The sequence below is a fragment of the Cryptomeria japonica genome, chromosome 8 (assembly GCF_030272615.1).
Source record: "Cryptomeria japonica chromosome 8, Sugi_1.0, whole genome shotgun sequence".
NCBI classification, from domain to species: domain Eukaryota; kingdom Viridiplantae; phylum Streptophyta; class Pinopsida; order Cupressales; family Cupressaceae; genus Cryptomeria; species Cryptomeria japonica.
The window spans coordinates 112,413,771-112,435,885 of NC_081412.1; the positions used below are offsets into that span (position 1 = coordinate 112,413,771).

General features: G+C 37.2%; 1 protein-coding gene across 1 annotated transcript in view; it reads left to right on the forward strand.

The window, feature by feature from the left end:
• Positions 1 to 21,297, forward strand: part of LOC131031259 (uncharacterized) — a 49,917-nt gene extending 28,620 nt beyond the window's left edge. Inside the window, exon 9 of the mRNA XM_057962316.2 lies at positions 19,858 to 21,297. Within this exon, the coding sequence (XP_057818299.1) occupies positions 19,858 to 20,997 (1,140 nt within the window). The 3' untranslated portion in view covers positions 20,998 to 21,297. The remainder of the gene's footprint in view (positions 1 to 19,857) is intronic.
• Positions 21,298 to 22,115: the final 818 nt, after the last annotated feature.

Below are 22,115 nucleotides of genomic sequence, written 5' to 3' on the forward strand. Positions count from 1 at the left end.
CCCTTTGAAAGAGTGCAACTCTTCATTATTTCTGCCCTTTGAAAGGGACACAACCTTTCACAATCAGATCTGCACTTCTGATTCCCCAATTATACCTCATATTTGGGGGAGTCACAACTCATCATTTCATGCCTTTTGACAATTCATTAACTTTAATCAAATTTTAATTATATTTAATTATATTCTTTTATATTTGAATTTAATTTTTATTCTTTTGTATTTTAATTTTTTATTATTATTCATTATTAAATTATATTTCAAAGTGGGGACATTACACCTTTGTAGTAAATAAGTTTCTATAGAAGGTTCTAAATACTTATTTAATATCATCATTTTTGTTGCAACAAAAATCTTTAACCACAGTAGGGCCAATTGTCTCCTTATTGTTCTTGGCTTTAAGCATGTAAAAAAGTATTTAGAACCTTTAACTCCCTCTCCGAGCCAATTCATCTTGGCTTTGATTCTGGCACCTTGGGCTTTTTTGTTCTGCACACATCTCAGTTTATGCTTACTCTCCAAGAGCATTAATTAACTGCTGATTATCAGGGTCCTTTTGCAGTTGAGATTACTTAGTGAAAAGATTATCTTGTAGGTAATTTATGAATCTCCTTCTATCGAGGGCATATTTCTCACTGATAGTTTGGAAAAGAGACAACTTGCCACAAATTTTCCCCAATAAATGTTCTTAGAGTTCTTTGCTCTTTTCATCATAATATTTGCTTCAATAGGGTAGTGGTCTAATATAGTACAAGGGAGCACCTAAACACAATTCTCTTTAAAATCATTTTCAAAACAAAAATAATTCTTGTGCTCAAAGAATCTTTCTAGGCTCGTGTATATTCATTTCCCATCCTTTTGGTAATTGCATCAGGTGAAACAAATTCTTTTGCTATCCTTTACATTGTTCTCTAGGGGATCAAAAAGCCTCAACATCTTCTTAGCCCTTGACCAAAAATACTACTCATTAACTTTCCACTTCATCAGGATTCCACCTGTTTTATCCTCTTTATGTTCAGTCATGTTAAATGTCATGTCCCCCCATTTAGAGTAGAAATAATTAATAGAATTTTTGCCATATAAACTAATATTAAAATCATATTATATTACATTGATATTAAAATGATATTATATTATCAATTTACATTTTATATTGAATGATGTTATTATTTTAACAATATACATTATATTAGAAATGATGCATTAACAATATATTTATTAATAATATACATTATAATATAATGATGCTTTTGTATTTAAACATATATTATATTTGTTAACTCCTATATTTACCAAGGCCCGATAACCATCCATTAAAAGGTGGCTTGAATAGTTTCCAAAGTCATTAAAGATAGAAGGACAGCGACCCTTCTAAAAGGAGGCGCTGCTCATTAAGGGACCATTGTGGCTTTTCACCATGATATGGGGAAAGGATAAATACCCCCCCCTCCGTGCCATTGTGAATAAGGATAGATCTTCCAGATTGCCAGCAAGGATAGGGAAGCAAGGTAGTTATCAAGACTGCTGGCTGGGAATTAAAACACAGAGGTAGTGACAGGTATGTGGATGTATGATTTTCTGAGTTAACATTAAAATAAATCAGCCAGTATGTTATACAATAAAATTCTATGTGTGCATCAATAAACATGAACTAAGGTGGACATTTTTAATTCTAATATAATATAAAGTGGGAAAGGCAAATTAAATATAATTGTTCAATCAAAATTAAAATTACAATGCTGTTAAACATAATATATATATATATATATATATATATATATATATATATATATATACCTAAATCCAAGAATACGTAAGGCAATCAAATTCAGTTTGCACAAATTATTGTGATACTGTAAATTTATATAATGCTAATAATATAAGGAATAATGTAAAGATTGTAATAGAATAATGACAATAAATGATTAATACTGATACAAAATAATACCACCAAAATCTGTTTATAATCTGGAATAATACTGTATTTCAATGTAATGCTGATAATATAAGAGACAAGGTAACAATTATAATGAAATAATGGCAAATAAAGGACTAATGATGATAACAAGATATTATTAACATAAAGCATTGATGATAACCTGATATAATGCACTAACATAATATAAGGGAACTTGTGATGACAATGTTAAGTTACAGTAACTGTATATCTGTGATGGACTGAATTGGATATTAGATATAATTTCATTTGAATATCCTAGACAAGATTGTTCATTGTATAGAAGGGACCCTCTATTAGGCATGCCACTCCATAGTGGATGCCTAACCCCTGCCACATGGAGCCAAGAGGGATGAAGCATCTGCTCTTGGGCTTAAGAGAGGAGGTGGTTGTGATGAGGGGGAACGGCAATAGGATACCTCACTGGGTACACCACTCCATGATGGATGCTTAAAACCTGCCATATGGAGCCGAGAGGGACGTAGCATCTGCTCTTGGGCCTAGGATGGAGGATCTCTGGGACACCCTATCCAACTAGCCTACCCTAATGCACTAAGAAATTGGATAATAAAGAATGGCAACTAACCTATAATCTGATTTTATGTAACAAATGTAACAATCTGATATAATAATCTGATTTTATCTAACGCATACAATACTAATGGTTATTAACACATAGAAGGTTGATGTCATTCAATATATTTAATTAGCATATGTTTTAGTTTATAAGAATTACTTCATATTTGTTCTTTAATTTGGTGTTGCAGGAAAACAATATACACAAATACTCCCATAAACTTAATTGCCTATTTTAGATTTGGTCAAATTTAGGTTAATTTAAAGTATAACTAATTAGGGTACATCACATTAAAGCCCCTCCGAGTGATTTAGGGGACCTTAGAAAAAGAAGAAACCAACCAATTCCAAAGATTGATCCTCTATAGTCATTTGCTGCATAAGAAGAACAAATACCAAATTTGACCTTGCTCCTTTCAATAATGATCCAAACCCCCTTATTGCGTGAGGAGCATCTACAATTTACCACAGATTAGACCATTTTTTACTAACAAGAATGGCTTTCCCACCTTTGCCCGTAGTGGGATTAGAGGTATAAAATTCAGACTTCTTCCAAACAAACTTTAAAACATTTTCAAGCTAGAAACCAACTACTTTTGTTTCTTGCAAGAGGAAGAAATCCAACTTATTTTTATTATTGCAAAAATCTCTTTGAATGTCCTTTCTATCAGGGTATTCAAGTCCCCTAATATTCCAGCTTATACAATTGATATTCATTTATGATTAAGATAGAGGGTTTGAAGTCCTCTGATTCTTATTCAACTTATTACAACATTTGGGATTTTTTTCTTCTTTACCTCTCTTCCCAAGCTTTTGAGAACTGTCCCCTCTGTCAAGTTGTTTTCTCTTCTTTTTATCATTTTTTTATTGGTATTTTCCATATCAATATATTGATCTATTATTTCCTCCTAAAACAGAGGGTTTATGCAATCCATATTTCTATTTTGATTGTCTTGTATATTTTGATTGTCTAGCAACATTCCATGAACATCCTTAGGTTGAACTGTTCTTGCAGCATTGGAGGGTACATGGACACTGCAGGCATGTGTCAACTTATTAGCAAGATTTTTTCTTTTAACTTGTCTAAAACAAGTTCTTGAGCATTTTTCTTTGGGGAAATATTGGCGTTTCTTTCGCATTCCCCAAGTTATCAATTGATTCATTAACAACTTGATGCCCTTCATTATTTGTACAATCAATCCTCTTTCATTTCAACATTGTTGACCTTATCTAGGCTACTCACTTCATTATCTTCTCTGTTTTCCATTACAGCATCACCATCTTGACTAGAATTTTTGTGTATCTTCTATGTGTTTATCTGATACTCTTTATTACTTTGTTAATGTATTCTTTAAGGCAGGTTTGCTATTCTTTAAAAGATAAACAATTATTGGGCAATTTCTTCTTTTGGTGCCCATTGTTTTACAAAAGAAACATTCATTAAGCAATTTTTTGCATACAATTACTTTAATATGTCTACATGCAATAGGTCTTTTGGATTTACTTGAAAGCCAATGTTTTGTACTTCAATTTAACTTCTTGAAAGCTTCATATTGTAGGGACCTACCTATTGCATTGTGCCCTAAATAACACATTTTTTTTAGAATTAATCTATTACCTCATCACCTTGTGTAACTAACCTTTCCATTTCTAAGTCTTTCATTAATAATACTCTTGATTTAGAACCATTGTTCATTTATAATATGGGAAATTGTTGGTAGCACAATCGGCCAAAACTTAGCAATATTATAAATTCTTCTTCACTCTAAATTGTAAACTGCTTATTGAGTAAAAATAACACCTAATTATATAAATGTTTCACATCAAGAAATACAAGAAAATTGATCTGCCAAATTGTTCACTAATAAAAAATATATAAGTAAATGGGACATGCCTACACACCGTAGATGGATTCACACGTGAAAATATAATTGAAAACACATGAGAAGTCTAGTGATGGTTCACCATATTATATTGATATCAGAATAGAAATGATACAAGATAGGATAATCCTAATTAGTAATTACTAGTGTTCCATGGGGCCCATTTCCCCCAAAAAACAAGGAGTTTCTCAAAATGGGACATCCTTGGGATGTGGGAATGGGGACAAGACAATCTCCCCTACTATTCGCTCTTCCAAACATCGCTTTCTTGCCATTGAAAGGTTTGCCCACTATCGAAGAGTAATAAACTTGGCCCAAATCACCTGTGGCCAGATGTGAATGCGCCGCAAAACCCAAGGGGTGGTGCCAATGTCTAGAGCAATCACCATTGTTCTGCAAAAAATCTGAAACCCTAGGTTTCAAGGCAATTCGTAGCAACGGCATCCCTAATCATGTGCATGATTATTGATGTTCAACAAATGATGTTATTATTATTGATCAAGTTTTAAATATGGTATTAAGTCTGTCCTCTTCCCCCCGTCCCCCCGCCCCCCTTGTATACCCACACGTGGTCATCACCCCAAGCCCAAATAAAAACTATAAATATACATGCCCACCCTCAATCCAAATCACCATCAACACTTTATCTTTGCATTAAGCAATAGCAAGAGGAAGACTTCAATCGTCTTCATCAAGCCATCAAGGTAAGATTTCACAAATATTGAATTTCATATTTTGTTTTTGGAAAATGTATTTTCATGCTAAACGATAAATTCAAAATCATATGTTTTTTTGTTTGATTTCAGTTTATATATTCAACATATTAGTATATTGTTTAGATATGGAATTGGAAATTATCATTAGGGTTTATAAATTATTAAATGCTGTTTTAGGGTTGTTTGGGTTTTTATTATTTAGGGTTTTATTATTTTATTATGTACATATAAGTACTTGAAAAAATAGTTATAAAAGGATGTGAACATTGGAAATTAGTAAAACTTAAATACTACTAAACTTTGAAGTGAAACTTTGGAAATTAGTAAAACTTAAATACTACTAAACTTTGAAGTGAACATTAACAATTTAACATTGAACGATGAAAATTCAAAATTCAAAATTTATATTATATTCAAGATTTCATGATAATTACAACGAGTACAATTATGTCAAAATAAATGGACTGAAGTGAGGCCTCTAAGCATCCTCAAGCTCCTCATCTCACTCGAATTGCTGGAAGTAAACTCCACATGGTCAAGATTTGCCAGAGTAATACCAACCAGCCCTACCTGTGTAACTCTAGCATCCTTGCCAACTTGTGTTGGCTCCTTTGGCTCTACATCCCACTGTGTTGTTGGACTCTCTTTGTACAAAAGTGCCTCACAATTAGTGAGATGCAAACCATTATGTACACCCAAAAGATTCTTTTCTCTCTTGGAGGTAAGTCTATTCATATTAAGAGAGTGGATGAAGCTATAAGTAGACCAGTTCCTCTCAGTAGTAGAAGAACTAGAAACTTGAGATAGCAATCCTATGGTTAGAATGGTAGTTAAAGAAATTGCTCCATGGTGATTCCACCATAAAATTGAGTCTTCTTGTGCCATAATTGCTATATCCATCTTGGCTGTCTCAAAATCACCACTACAAGTAGGAAATTTTCTCTTCTTGGTACAAATGATGTGGCCTCTACAAGATTGTACATTTTTTAGATGGCCTTAAAGGACCATGTCTTCACCTCAGCATCTTGTATGGGTGTAACTCTACAAGGCCTTTGCTTGTAGCCCTTGGGGTTCAATGCATAGGCAGCCTTGTGCAAGGGAGTGTTGAGCTTCTCCCATCTTTGATTAATGATTGGCTAAATGTACTCATTATAGAATGTTAATGTGTGGTCATCTTGCACGACAACCCTCATTTGGTCAAGCATAGTATCAATGCACTCATACACCTCTCCAAGGCTAGGTGCATTGGCATCCACATATCTAATGACCTTGAAAACTAGAGTAATGATGGAGACTATTTATTTTGCATCACCCCCCAAAAAATCAACCTTCACTATATCCCTCACCCTCATCCCTTTCTCTATCTTGGACTCCGGCCATCTATTCCATTCTTCTATCATAAGATTCATAACCAGTAGTTCAATGCCTCTTCCAACTCAGTCATTCTTCAAGAGAATGAAATATGATGCATATCTAGTCTCAATAGGTTTCAAAAATTCCCTTTTAGAGAAGATCTTGAAGAATGCATCTGTGGTTGCAGATTAACATCTGCACGTCTCTAGCATCATTTCCCACTGCCTTGATCCAATCAATCTTTCCCATCTCCTTGAATGCATTATTCATGGCATGCACACAACAAGGAGTTCACCAAATATGTCTATAAGATACCTCAATTAATTTTCCCGTAGCTTTGCACACATGAGCCACATCTGTCACTATTTGGACCACATTTTGTAGCCTAACCTCTTCAATAGCATTCTTGAGGTTTTGAAACTAAAAATCGACATCTTTGCAGTGCCTTGAATAATCAATTGCTTTAAGAAAATATGGGCCCTTTGAACATGTAACCATGATATTGATGAGTGGATGATGCCTAATATTTGTCCACCCATCCATGACTATTTCGCATCCATTTGCCACCCACCATTCCTTCGTTTTCTTCATTAACACATTTATCTTGGAATAGTTATTATCCAAGATTGTGGTCCACAATTTTGTCTCCCTTGGTGGCACATATGATGGTCTTGGCCTTGCTACCATCGCCATCACCTCCCTATAATAAGGAGATCGAGCCACATGGAAGGAATGCCATTGGAAAAGAAGAATTTGCCAATAGCATCATCTACATCGTCCTTCATCTGCACATTGAATAATTCAACCATCGGGTTAGGAGCATCACTTGTCAACTTAGGCTTTCCCCTAGCCTCTGCCGCATGGATCCTTGAAGAAGACCTTGGCAGGCATGCAACTTCCCTCTATAAGGTAGAAATAGAACCGTGTGGTTGGATTTGATGACCCATCGACTTATGAGACAAAGAATAATTCAACCATCGGGTTAGGAGCATCACTTGTCAACTTAGGCTTTCCCCTAGCCTCTGCCGCATGGATCCTTGAAGAAGACCTTGGCAGGCATGCAACTTCCCTCTATAAGGTAGAAATAGAACCGTGTGGTTGGATTTGATGACCCATCGACTTATGAGAGAAAGAATCAGATAGAGGTGCAACTACATTGTCTTCACTACTAACACCCTATAGCTTACATATCTCAACTTGAATTTTAGGTTTGTTAGTCTCTTGAAAAACTTACATCCTTCCACACCTTTTACTCATATATGAAGGAGGTGGGAATTAACTTTGGTAATGCTGCCTTGAAATTCAAGGACACAAAAGTGGTATTTCCACAACTTTGTGCCCCTAGATGTTCCAAGCTTCTTGTGTAATTTTGTTGCAATTTGTTTCAAAGGAGACTTACGATCAAAGGGACCCTTAGCAAAATCTGCTGGTAATGTGGAGGGGCAATTCATACTTGCAACTACACTCATCATGGAACTTGTCGTTGTGGTTTCACCATTATGATCACCCCTCTCGGCCTCAACGTCAAGTGCATAATTGGATTCATTACTTTCACTTTGAAACTCAACCTCATCGTCACTCATGCCATGGGAACTAATTGTGAAACTGCAATATTTAATAATTTTAAAATTAACATTCAAACGATGCACAGAGTAATGCAAAGGATTAAGACAATTTCTTTAGGTCGCACGAAGCACTGAAGTGGTGGATACACAAAAAAATATCTTTGTTCTTAATCATTGTCAACCAAGGATTTCTTGTTTTTCTTACTTTAGGTTGCGTGAAGCGTAGAAGCAGAGGATACACAAAAGTTTCATCCCAGTTTGACAAATGTCAAAATAAAAAATAAAAAATTTGAACATGTAAGCTACTAAAACTAATTTGCAAAACACTAAAACAGTAAACTTAAATAAAAAATAAAAAATGTGACAACCTACAGCCATGCCTATGAATATGATTTTTTTTTTCTCATTTTCAAATTTCAATGTTGAATCTTTGAAAATATGAACAATGAGCAATAACATTGAACAATGAATATACTTGCAACCATGTCTATGAAATTATCAAATAAATTAAAATTTGAATATGAAACTAATTAAAAAAATTAAAAAGCAGCCATAGAATCCTACTTTATGCTTGAAAAATCCTTGCAACTTGGTGTAGAATCCCTCTTCTTCTTGCTCCTCCTCAACCCTCTTGCACTAGCAACACTTCACTCTCACTCTTTCAGTCCTTCATTCTAACTCTTTTACTCCTCTCAACCTTCTTGTTGAAATTAATTTGTGAGTAAAATTGTGGATTTTAGCGTGTTATATAGGGTTCAAGAGGCTTTGGTGGGGCCCATTAGACATTATAGTTCGACCTTGGGCAGTGGTTGCCATAAAAAAATGAGTTTTTTAAATTAAATTTTTTTGTCCTATTGGCCATGGAAGATGCTTGGGTGTCCCTGTGATGGTTAGCGGGCACCCAGTAGTCCCTTAGACGTCTTAGGGACTTCCCAGCATCCCTGTCATTTGGTGGCATTCTCTGAGTCCTGAGGGCTGTGGTTGTGTGGTGGGGGGATGTCTTCCCCAAGGCCCCATGTCGCAAAGATGTACTCGTCTTGGAAATGTGAGGATTTTGGGGGTGCGGGGGATTTGTCCCCTTCGAATACTGAATATAGCTTAAGGAGAAACATAGAGTGACAAGTTCTTCCAACCTAGTGGAAAAGATATTTAATATTCAAATGTGCCATTGGCAAAATGTTCTTTGCTAGTGGCATTTCATTAGATGTTGCTCATTTTTTGTATTATAATGAGGTTGTGGCTAAGATTATAAGAGCATGGCTTTGATATGTCCCATTAGGGGAGACAAAATTGAGGAACACAATCTTGGTAAGAACTATTTCAAGAGCCATTGCTTAAATAATAATACTTTCTAGAATTCAAAGCGTCTGTGTAATTTCTATAACTTTCAGTTTGCTATAGCAATTAATAAACTAATCAATCATTTCTGGATGTGCTTATGTTATTCTAATTTTAATTAAGAAAATAAATGTTGAGTGCTAGCATTGGAGGAATCAGTTCTATGATGATTATTCATGAAATGAAGCCCATACACCATTGCATGCAAACTATTTGATGAAATGCCTGTACAACAAAATTGCAAAAAATTGGTTTAAAATTTTGTGTAGCATATTACAATTACTTCGAGCTTCATTTCTAGAACACTCCATCCAAAACAAAGCTATTTGAATCAATTATTAAAACCCTTACTTTTTTATGGTTCAAGAATTGGGGACCTGTTGACGTGTATTTTGTACACAATCATACATAGAATAAAATACCCAAAGACATCTTATCCTCTCTTGAATAAAGTCGCTAACTGCTGAAGATTTCGCAAGAAGGATCAGTTAGGATGACTCCAATGTTCTTTTAGTAGGGTCTCTACGTGTGGATAAGCACCAGTGGTCGTTGTGATTGCTGTGTCATCAAGGGGCCTTACGTTGCCGAAGATTTTGCTAAACTAAACAAGCTTTTTCAAAAAAATAACAAAAGGATAGGGTTGGCAAGAGGTCTAATCTAGTCTAACCCTAAGAATGACTTGATGTGGACAAGACTTGGTGAGATTCTACCAACTTCAATTTTGCCATAAATTAACAACTCAATTGAAATTGATGCGATCTTCTAAGGTAACAAATGATTTTTCAATACATCAAAGATCAAAGACACTACCACGAAGGTACATATCCAAGATACAACAATGATTGAAGGTTTGAGTGATTCCAATATCTCCAGTCGACCACGCAAGGCGTTCCTACAATCAGCAAGAAGCTAGTGGTTTGGAAAGCGAATCCTACCAAAGATCAAGTCCAACACTTTGTCCTTCGAATTAACACACTACTTTGATTGAGAGTGATTCAAGAAAAATGTACAACCATGAAGATAACCAAGAGAATTGCAACAAAACACCATAACTTCAATATTTTATTGATCTCAAAGCCATCATGTACAACAATTGTTTGAATTCCTTTCTCCAAGCTCAATCTTGCTACCAAAGTAAATTGCTTCTAAACTCTAATCTCTCTAATACATCAATAATCTAATCTTCTTCTAATATCTGATTACAAAATGAAATGAAATGAGGGTATAAATAGCATCCTCAATTACAATGAACGGTCCAGATCAAAAAGCAGATCAACGGTCAAGATCATGACACCTAAACCCTAATTAGGGTTTGTTACAAATAGCCTCTTTTTTACTGAACAATATTAAATGCATAGCCAAATATTAAATTTGGCACAAAAACCTAGGAGACATAGACCAATGACAATTAAGATGCCATGTCATCTATAACAACCTTTCATCTAGAATCTTATTCCCTTTCCAATGCTCCTTTTTAGCATATGCAATGAATCTTGATACGATTCCTTCGATCTCAGCAATTGGAATCTCGGGAAGATTCTTCATTCTTTCTTCCAAGTGGATGACCTGATCAAATGCCTTGAGAAGAGCAGCGTCCCATCCAGGTTCAAGTTCCCTAGTCTTTTCAATCAAGAGCATGGTAGCAAACATCTGGTCCTGTTGCTCATCTGTGATATTAGCGTCCTTGCAAAAGATGACCTTGATTCTATCCTCCAATTCATGCAAATCCACATCTGTCTCAACTTCGATCCTCCTGTCAAGAATAGTACGCAGTACCTCAAATACTTTGTCCTGGATTGGGTTGATCACCTCCTCAACATGGCTACATCTAGTACTGATGTCCTCGAAGAGAACTTCCTTCATCTGGAGTAAGGTTGACCACTGAAGTAAACTGTGAGGTCCTCCATCCATGATCTTTTCCTGTGCTAAGACCTTCCTCGATGTTTGTCTGATTACTCGCAAGACAGGAATGATAACCTCTTTGGTATGAGCAAAAGCAGCTACTGTTATCATCAAATTGTGGATAATCTCAAGAACCTGAATAGCTCGGTGAATGGTCTGCATCATCCTTGTTGCAAATTCCATGGCGACTGTATGAGATTTATCCATCCAAGTACTCATACGCTGGACCATACTCCTGAATCTCTCTGCCTCACCAATTGATTGAAGGGGAAGTGCCTGTATGGGTGATCTTGCTGGATCCTGATGTCCTAAAGGCTGATTGAGATGACTGAAATATGCTCTCCATGCATCGACTTCTCTCTCAAGCTTTCTATTTTTCTCCATTTCTTCCCTAAGCTTATCTTTCAACGCCTCAAACGAATCGGTGGCATCATCTAGTGTCTGCTCGGCTGTGAGTGGACCAAGCTCAAATGTCTCTACATCATATTCTTCTGCTAGGATCTCACCTTCATACTTGTCCACTGCCGGTGTAGCTATCTGTAACTTTCTGGATCCAGTCTCATCCCTAATCATCTTGGACATCTTGGTAGCCTTCTTCTTCTCTGTCACTTCCTGAGAATGTCCAACAAGGCTCTCTAAATCAATCACATTGTCTTCGTCCTCGATCACAATCACCTTCGTTAATCTTTCCTTCAACCAATCTGGGATAGCCGATCTTGTCTCTTTAACTTGTATCTCCTTATGCAATGCTTCTTCTTCTCTAGGAGGAGATGTTACCTCGTCATTGTTCTTGTCTTCATGTAACTCATAATCTTGGAGAGATCCACTTGGTGACCCTCGAGGTGCCTGTCCTTCTTTATCATTCTGTACCATTGACTCCATGGACTCCTCTATCTCAGATGTCCTCTTCTCCTGTCGAGAAGATGTGCCGGATGAACGATCTCGGTTGGCCTCTTGCTTCCTCTTGGAGGATTCTCTTTTCTCAGGTCTCTCTTTCCTCTTTGAGCCTCTTGGAGGGGGATTGCCCTCACTTACACTTCGAAGGTTGCCTTCGCTTGCATTTCTGGGATTAGGATTACCCTCACTTACACTTGCTCCTCCTTCAACTGGTCTCTCTTCCAAAGTGAAAGTCATAGCTATGCCTTGTTCTCTCAACTTCTGATGCTGCACATCAACCCATCTGCGAGTACAAGACAAGACTGGAGCCATCAAAGCATCTAGATCCACAACCTCGGGCTCATTCCAATCTAACCTTACTGATTTGCTTTCTCGATCATAAGATGACTGGAGATGTCTGCCACTGTCTTGAGCTTGGTCGGCCACTCTGTAAATCTTGCATTTCCTGATGAAATCCAAAGGCAATCTAGAATGCATCTTTCTTTTCACTTCAAGATCGTCTAAGAGATTCATCAGAAAATCTTCTATCTGAAACTCATGCTTAAACTTCCTACCGACTGTCCCCTCTATGTATCCATGTGGATCAAAGTTCTCCCTCAAGGCAAAGAATGAAAAAGAATACAAAGCTAACTCCTTCTCTGCGTCATCCATGGCTAAAGCATTAGGACATACCTCAACTGAATTGCCCAATATGATAGGTAGAGGAACTCCATTTCCATGTCTGTGTCTGAATGCCTTCGCATAAGCTGCCAACTGTCTTGTTACCTCAAGTAACACTATTCTGTCTGTCGGATATCTCGGCAACATGTATGGAGGTGAAGGACATCCATGAACTCTGATATAAGTAAACTTTGGAAATTGGATAAACCAAGCACCATACCTCTTTACTAGTTCCTGTGCATCCTGAGATAATTTGTTGTGAATCCCGCCTTGCAACGTCCTCGTGATGTTCATTGTGAAGGTATCATTAACTAACTTGTAGTTGCTTCCTGGCGGATGATGCAAGTGAACATAGGAATCACAAACTCTGACCTCGCCGGTTCCTCTTCCAATCACTCCTCTGTGAGGTAGTCCTGCGTACTCGAAGCTCCTGATCAAGGCATATATGACGTATGAACTCATGTGGAAGGATTTGGTAGCCTTCAATCTCCTCAACTGTACGTCCAAACAATGGCTAATCATTCTAGCCCAATGAATTGTTCCTTTTCCCTGAACTATCACCTGGATGAAGTAGAACATCCACTTTTCAAAGTAAAAAGCTTGAGGTGCACCTGTGACTCGGTTGAGCATTGTAATCAAATCTCTGTACTCCTCCTGGAAATCAATCCTGTGTGGTGTGTTCGGGATCTTACTCAGACGAGGACGACTCTTGAGTAACCAGTTCTTGTTGATGATGCTTAGACAAGCATCTGGATCATCTTCGTACATGGACCTGGCTCCTTCTATGCTCTTGTAGACCATATCTCTGTGCTCTGGAAGATGGAAAGCCTCACTTATAGCTTCCTCTGAAAGATAAGCTAAAGTGTTTCCTTCCTTGGACACGATCGTTCTGGACTGAGGATCATAATGACGAGCGCACTCGATCATCAACTCATGACACTGTACTGCTGGAGGGAAGCCGGCCGCCTTAATGATGCCGCTTTCAATTATCCTCCGGGCGACAGGTGATGGCTTGCCAATGTAAGGGACCTCTCGAAACTTCTTCGTACTGAAGTTGCCCAAGTTGGTATCTCCAATGTTGCTCCATTTAGACACGATCTTGGTCTCCACTTCTTCGGTCTTTTGATCTTCCTTCATGAGAGCTGGACGACTGGTGGATGCTCCCGCCTTCGGGGTCGCCATACCTACACGACATTTCATAATAAGAACTAGATTTTGCAATGTATAACATAGATTAGATTAATTTTAGGAAACTTCATGATAAGTCCTTGAGTTATCATTTCCTAAATGACGATTGAGCTACTGAGATTCAAAATCTCAAAATTCAAAATTTTCAAGCTATGACGATCAAAATTTAAAACAAAACAAGACTTTGCCATACCTCACTTGAGAGCTAACTCTAAAATGCAAAATAAAGAGAATCGCCTAGGCAAAAATCGATGCTTGAAAGATTTCAACGTGATCTCTCTTCAAATGAACGTCCACTTAGCAATTCGCCACCTTTGGGGGGGGTCTTTGACGTGGTCTTTGGCAAATTCGCTCAACTTGAAACTAACACGCACTCCTTTGGATGATGCTTGCACCACTTCCTTTGCTAAATTCGCACCTTGCTTGGAATGGAAATTCGCTCCACTTTGAACACAATTCGCACCACTCCAAATCGCATGTGAAGGATGTTTGAATAATGATTTGAAAACGAAATAAACACCTCCCTTTATAGGCGCTTACCCTTACAACTACCTCAAGGCCGACTTGGTAAAAACAAAGATAATTAAAAGCAATTTTAATAAAAACCAATGGCCGACTTTTGTAAATATTTAAATCCAAGCGCTCCAATTTGATTTTTTATTTAAAATAATAATTAATTCATTTAATGCCTTTGCAATTAATTAATTCGATTTTTAAAGGCAAAAAATAATTAATTAAATGTCCATGCGCAATTTTTTAAATGCTATTTAATTGAATTTTTTAAATTTATCGATTTTAGCATTTAATAAAATTCAAAAAATGTGTTTTAGCGCCAAAACTGGAAAGGTGGAAAGATACAAACCATATCGCTCTGGTCCCTGAGAGAGGGACAGGAGCGAACTTGCATTTTAGCCTTGATTCTTTTACCTTTGACGTTCAAAATCACAATCTTCACGTTGAAACTGGCATTTTTGCAAGGAATCTCGAGCTTGATCGACTTGATTTTGTGGATGAGTGCCTCCTGAGGTTGATATCGCCCTGGTCCCTTGGTGAGGGACAGGAGCGAACCTTATGTTTTCTCCTTGACCTTGGCTTCTTCGATCACCAATCTTCATCATGAGGAAGTAACAACGTTAGTCTTTCACTCCACGCTCGCTTCACTTGGCTTTTACGAGGCACATTTGAAGTTTGAAGGATTTTCGCCCTGGTCCCTTGGTGAGGGACAGGAGCGAACCTGGTGCTCTAATCTAAATTTGCCGTCCTTCAACCTTTGCTTCTTGTTCATTGCCTTCCAAATGATATCTTCGACCCAATATAATCTTGCTTTGACATGATCTTCGAAGGAAAATGAGTGTTTTAATGAAAATCGCCCTGGTCCTTGCCTGAAGGACAGGAGCGATTTAGCTTCTTGGCTCAATTTGATCACCTTTTGATGTTTAACTTCCTCGCATATTATCTTCCTAAGGACACTTTGACCCTGTGCAACCTTGTACATCCTTTACTTAGCGTGATTTTTGGAAGAACTGGCTGATATAATGAATATCGCCCTGGTCCCTGACTGAGGGACAGGAGCGAACTTTGACATCTTGAGCTCATCTTAGTTTCCATCAATTTGCAATCGCCTTCACAATGTAAAACGGTGTCATTTGATCCCTCCTGAACGTACGAAATGTGATTAACATTCAAAATTTAAGCCTCCATAGAAATTTCGCTTTGGTCTCTGACTGAGGGACAGGAGCGAACTTGAAGATTTAGTGCAAATCGTTCATCATATTAACTTGTAATTGTCTTCAAAGTACAAAACGATGTCCCTTACTTCCTTTCAAACATTTAAAATGTGAATGGCAACTTAAATTTGGCCTCATTTGAACATTTCGCTCTGGTCCCTGACTGAGGGACAGGAGCGAACTTGGGCATTTTAGTGCAAATCCTTCATCTTTGTCAATCTTTGTAACTCCGTTCTTCGTCGAGACACCTCAAAACGTCCTTGCCAGCTTGTATCCTGACTTAGAGTGGTTTAAACTTGGGAGGAAGGCAAGATAAATACCATTTCGCCCTGGTCCCTGGCTGAGGGACAGGAGCGAATTTGATGTTTTAGGCTCAATCACACTTTGCTAACTTCCAAAATTATCTTCAATGGACTCGATGTGGATCCTTTCACCTATTCTTGGCATGAAATTCGTTCTAACTTAGTGAAAAATTGACCTAAGGCAAAAATCGCTCTGGTCCCTTACTGAGGGATAGGAGCGCCTAGGCCAATATAGAGTTCATCAGGCGTCCTGCACTCTTCAATTTGTCTCCAACAGGTTCGTTACGCCTTCTTCGTTTGCCTCGAACTCAAAACTTGCTTGATCTTTGCCCAAAACATGCCTCATGAGGAAATTCGCTCTGGTCCCTGGGAGAGGGACGAGAGCTACCACTGAATTTCGCCCTGGTCCCTGGCTGAGGGACAGGAGCGATTTTTGCTCCTGGCTCATTTCCATGCTTGTGAAATTCTTCAAATTATATTCAACGGAAAGATCATGCCTCCCTTTATCATTTCCAGTCAAAAATTTGTCTTGATCCTGCAGAGACAGTAAAATCTTGAGAAACAAGCTCCGGTCCTTCACTGAGGGACAGGAGCGATTTTGCTCCTACAGGCCAAAATATCAAGATTTTGGGAGTTTAATCACTTCACAAGGCAAAAACAAGTTATTTCCAATGCCCGGGATCAATCATCAAAATTTTCAAAATTTGGTCAAAATTACTCAATCGGACAAAAATCAAAATCTCATCATTCACACTTAGACAAATTTGGACTCTGCATTCAAAATTCCGACTGAAACTAGACCAACTCACTTAGCCTCTGGCGAATTCACTTTATTCAAAATTGCATTCCACGAGAGGAAGCTCAAAAGCTCAAAATTGGACTGGACTCTGGCCTGAAAACACAGTAACAGAAACCCTAAGGTTTGACCCTAGTCCAGACAACTGGTATACTAAACCAAAATCCTAAAAAGCAGAGAGAAAGGCGAGCAAAAACGAGCAAAAAGAGGGGGTCCCCATTTTAATGGGGCGATGTGTGAAATGGTCACAACAGGACCCTACTCTAGGACATAGATTGTCAGCTTGTGTGAAGAGCTGTCTTCCAATGGATAATTAATGCAAACAGATTGTTTTCCAGAACATTGTGCATTAAGAGTTTGAGGTATATCCCCTTCTTGAGATTGTTCTGAGACTAATCACTTAGCTCCATATGGTAAGGAATCCTAAGGATGATGGCAGGCATTGCTTCAATGCGTGCTAGATAACAATATCCGGATTTTTGCTTCTCAAAGAGGGACACATTCTTGGGCCAGTCTAATCAGAGAGACTATTTGGAACCTGTAGTTATAGATAGTTGACATCTTGATCGTCAACCTTCCTCCATATGACTCCTGGCCCTCTTTCCTCTAAGGAAGAGATTGATGCTAGAACTAGAAATAACATCTGCAGGAGCTTCATTCAAAATTCTAGGTAGGACATCCTGGATCTTTTAGTCCTAAGATGGGTTTTTAATGAAAACACTTTCACTGAATATTAAATCATTTTGTTACTCAGCTAGACTGCTCTGGCATCATTGGTCACACAGACTCAAGTTTATCCTCAGGTGCTCTCATCATTTTAGATCAGCGACAGACTTATATTTCCGAGCAGAAACTAATTTTCTTGGCTTTTCTCCTTTAGTGAGGCATAGATGGAAGGGCATTTCATCTTTGGATGTTTAGTTCATCTTGAGATGAAGATTTGGTGACTTACAGGACCTAGGCTGGTCTCTATTATCTTTTTAAGGTTTGTGATCACAGACACCTCATCCTGTTCTTCAGTTTTTTTGAAGCATTTTGAACAGTATATACAACTTAAAGATAATCTATTGAAATTTTGTTGGGGTCTTATGAGCCTTTTCTAACAGTGTCATTATTTAGTTAGAACATATTAGAGGAGATAGTCTATTCAAAGTTTGTACTTCTTGCAGGCCTTTTGTATGTAGAATTTCAGATTTCTTTATTATTTAATTGAAACCTACCTAGAAGAGAAGATAGTTGAAGAAACTTCATCTTCTCTTCCACCTCCTTTAAGTATTGTTTTCTTTCTGGATATGTTATGATGAGAGATGAGATGTCAATTTTGCTGACGTTTTATAGAAAACTATGTACTCTTTTATTGAAGTTGTAAATTTTCTTTTGCCCAATCACTATTTACTTTTGTACGAGTTTGTCAATTTTGATAATTATTGAATATATTGTTGTTAGTGTTGTATTATTATGTTGATTGTTAGGTTGTGTGTGTAATTACACTTAGAAGGGTGTTTGTGTTCATATGTTAAACACTTCAGTGCTTCTCTAGTTTAGCTGTGTAGAATCTGGATATTATATTTCTTTCATCATATGCACACTGGTAGTGGTAAACAACCCTCATCAACTGATTTCTTATCAGTAACATTTTTAGTCCTACTAGTCATTGCTGTTCAACCGAAGCTATTGGATACCTGAATTCTATCATACCTAGGGGTGAGGACCTGGAGGACAGCCAGAACTACTCATCAGTACTCATCAGATCTCATGCAGAGCTATATTTTACCAATTTCTTCACTCAAATCAAGGGTTTTTTGGCCTCAGATGTCAGGAATGCTTTCTTTTCTTTCTCACTGAAATGCTTTTAGGAATCTTGCTGTAGCATTACTCCTCAAATGCCCCATCAATGTAGGCTATGCCTCCAACAAACCTACTCCAGCAGGAAGTTGATGATGATTCCTAATTAACACTTTTGAGGACAATGTTAGTTTGTTGTTTCATCTTATTATATTTGGATGCAACTTCATTTATTTTCTTAGGGGAAGCTTTACTGAACTATTTTACATGAGGGGGGTTGAGAAATGATGGGGCAAATGTGATGTTACATTGTCTAACCCTTTGTGAAATAACATTGTTTTACCTTGTTTTACTTGTGTCTGGGATAGCATCCTATGCTACCTTTGTTTCTAAACCACATAACATCGTTTTACTTATGTCTGAGATAGCATCCTATACTTACCTTTGTTTCAAAACCACTTTCTTTACCAATATTGTCTGATTCATTTTTTTTTTCAAGGATGCTTTAATTTCTTCTAAATAGCTCAATCCCCTTTTGACTTAAAGAAATTATGAACTATATGGACCTTTCTCCTTAGCTGGGATACGCTTTGGGATCTCCTTTCACCTGCTTTCTGGTTGCAATCTTAGAGACCCATTAACTTATTTTGGTCATGGTGAATTTCTTTCCTTCTATGTGCCAACATGTGACCTGGAGAAACAGCCAAAGCTATCATTTTATCTCTGTTTTTTAAAGCTGTGGTTTGAGGACATAGAGTTTCATTCTTGAAGGCCCTTCACTCTATATGTTGGTGTTTTGCTTGTACCCTTTATAACTTGTGGTTATCTTGGCAATGCCCCAAAGTTCTCCATTTAAAGTCTCTAAGTGATTTGTATTTCAAACCTGTTTATTACTTCCATATTCAAATATTAATATAAATACCCTTTTTTTCTTCCTCCTTGCAGACTAGGTGTATTAAATTTCATAAAATGCGTTAGAGATGTTTGTTGCTAAAGTTGTTCCCAGGTTTCAGTGCATGCACACATGCACCCACCCGCCCCTCTCCACCCCCGCCTTTACCACCCACTCAACGAATAAAACATGCATAGTAGATGGGAAAAAATGTTCCATAAACAATGAGAACTGAATAGTTTTCAAGTAATGACATGAAACTAAAGAAGACAAAGGACTGCTATTTTCCTCTTATTTTTGTTTAATTGGTCTTCATGTTTCAGGTCATCTCAGAAAGTAGCTGCAATGATACTGCCGAGGAGAACATGGTGTTCGTTGGCTATCTAGTATTTTTTGATCCCCCAAAGGAGTCCGTCAAGGAGGCTCTTTGGCAACTTGCAGAAAAGGGTGTCAAGGTTAAGGTATTGACAGGGGACACTCTTCCTGTCACAATTAAAGTTTGCAAAGAAGTTGGCATTCGCACAACACATGTTATTACTGGGCCCGAGCTTGAATTGCTTGAGGACAAAAGCTTCCATGATGTTGTTCGAAAGGCGACTGTTTTAGCAAAGCTCACACCCATACAAAAGCTGCAGGTAGTTGAGTCACTGAAAATGGGAAATCACATTGTGGGTTTCCTTGGTGATGGAATCAATGATTCCTTAGCTCTCAAAGGTGCCGATGTGGGAATCACAGTGGATTCAGGTGCATCCGTTGCCAAAGATCTAGCTCAAATAATTCTATTAGAAAAGGACCTTAATGTTCTTGTTGCTGGAGTTGAACGTGGTCGAATAACACACGGCAATAGCATGAAATACATACAAATGGCAGTTGCGGCCAACTTAGGAACTGTAGTCTCTGTGATTGTTGCAACTGCTTGTCTTCCATTTGATCCGTTGACACCAATGCAGCTCTTGACCCAAAACCTTCTTTATGACATCAGCCAAATTTTCATTCCTTGGGACAAAATGGATCCAGAATATGTTAAAATACCCCACCAGTGGTCAGCAAATGATGTAGCTACTTTTATGTTGTGTAATGGTCCCATAAGTAGCATATTTGATATTGTTACATTCTTTTTTATATGTTGGTACTATGATGCAAACGTAGTGGACAAACAAGATTTTTTTCATTCAGCCTGGTTTGTGGAGGGACTTCTTATGCAAACTCTCATCATCCACATGATGAGGACAGAGAAAATTCCTTTCATTCAAAGGAGGGCATCGTGGCCATTGATATGTGCGACTGTGATAATATCTGCAATAGGCATAGCATTTCCATTTACCGTGATTGGCAAAATTATGGGCATGAAGAACTTGCCATTTTCGTACTTTGGTTTTTTGGTTATAGCTATTTTGGGTTACTTCTTTGTCGGCCAGCTGGTGAAGATGGCTTACATTCGTGTTTTCAAGAGATGGCTCTAACGTGTGAGTATGGCTCGCATTGTGTATTCAAGAGATGGTTGTAACATGTAAGAAGGTTCCTTTTATCCCAAGGAAGATAACTTCCTGGTGGGTACATCATAAGAAAGCGGGAATTTTATTCGAGGTTTGTACATTATTTTGAGCCTGAACTAATCAAAATTTCTTTGCATAAAAATAGTTGGTTTATTAAATGAGAAACTTCACTTCTCCAAACTGATCACTGAATGATCTTAGTATAGCTTTGCATGTACATGAGGATTTTGATATCAATGTTTGAAAAAATATGAATATTGTATTGCATTAGATGGTACAATTTTCTTGATATTACTACTTCAACCAAAAGAAATCAATTTTAATTGACATCGAAATTAGAAAGTACATTTCGCTCGAATACTCAAAAGTTCAAAGTGTAATGCATTGGAATTAATGTATTTAGATTCAAATAATTTTTATTATAAAAAGAATAGTGTCGTACTGTTAGTGCTCAAATGAAATATTTTGTTGTACCATTTGTTCTCAATGCTAAATAGTAACTTTTGCCATTGTCCAAATTCACAGAGCAAAAAATTTGTAATTTTGTGGCTATTCCATCTTAAATATTAAGGCATGATATATGTTTTAGTTGGTGGGCAACATTTTGATGAATGAGACTTAACCATGGGCATCTCAACTGTTCAAAACAATCTTTCATAAAGGCACCTTGCGAATCTACTTTTGAACATGGGTGAACTTACAATAATGGTTCCTACTTTTTTGCAATCTTTCATAAAGGCACCTTGCCAATCTACTTTTGAACATGGGTGAACTTACAATGATGTTTCCTACTTTTTTGCCAACTTTGACATTGAGTTGAACATTTTTTAAATAATCTTCACCTTTCGACAACTATAACTTTTAAACTATCAAGAGTTTTAAGATGATGTAAATTAGTAATTTGTAGCATTTTGTCTTTAGATTCTAAATTTTTTTTTCCAATTTTTTCGATTTTTTGTTTGTAATATCAATATCTAGGGCATGAGTTGGTTTGATAGTGATATGTTGAATATTTTTCATTTTATTAAGTTTTGAAGTTTGATTATTTATAATTCAGACATGGTGTACGTTTGAACACATAACTT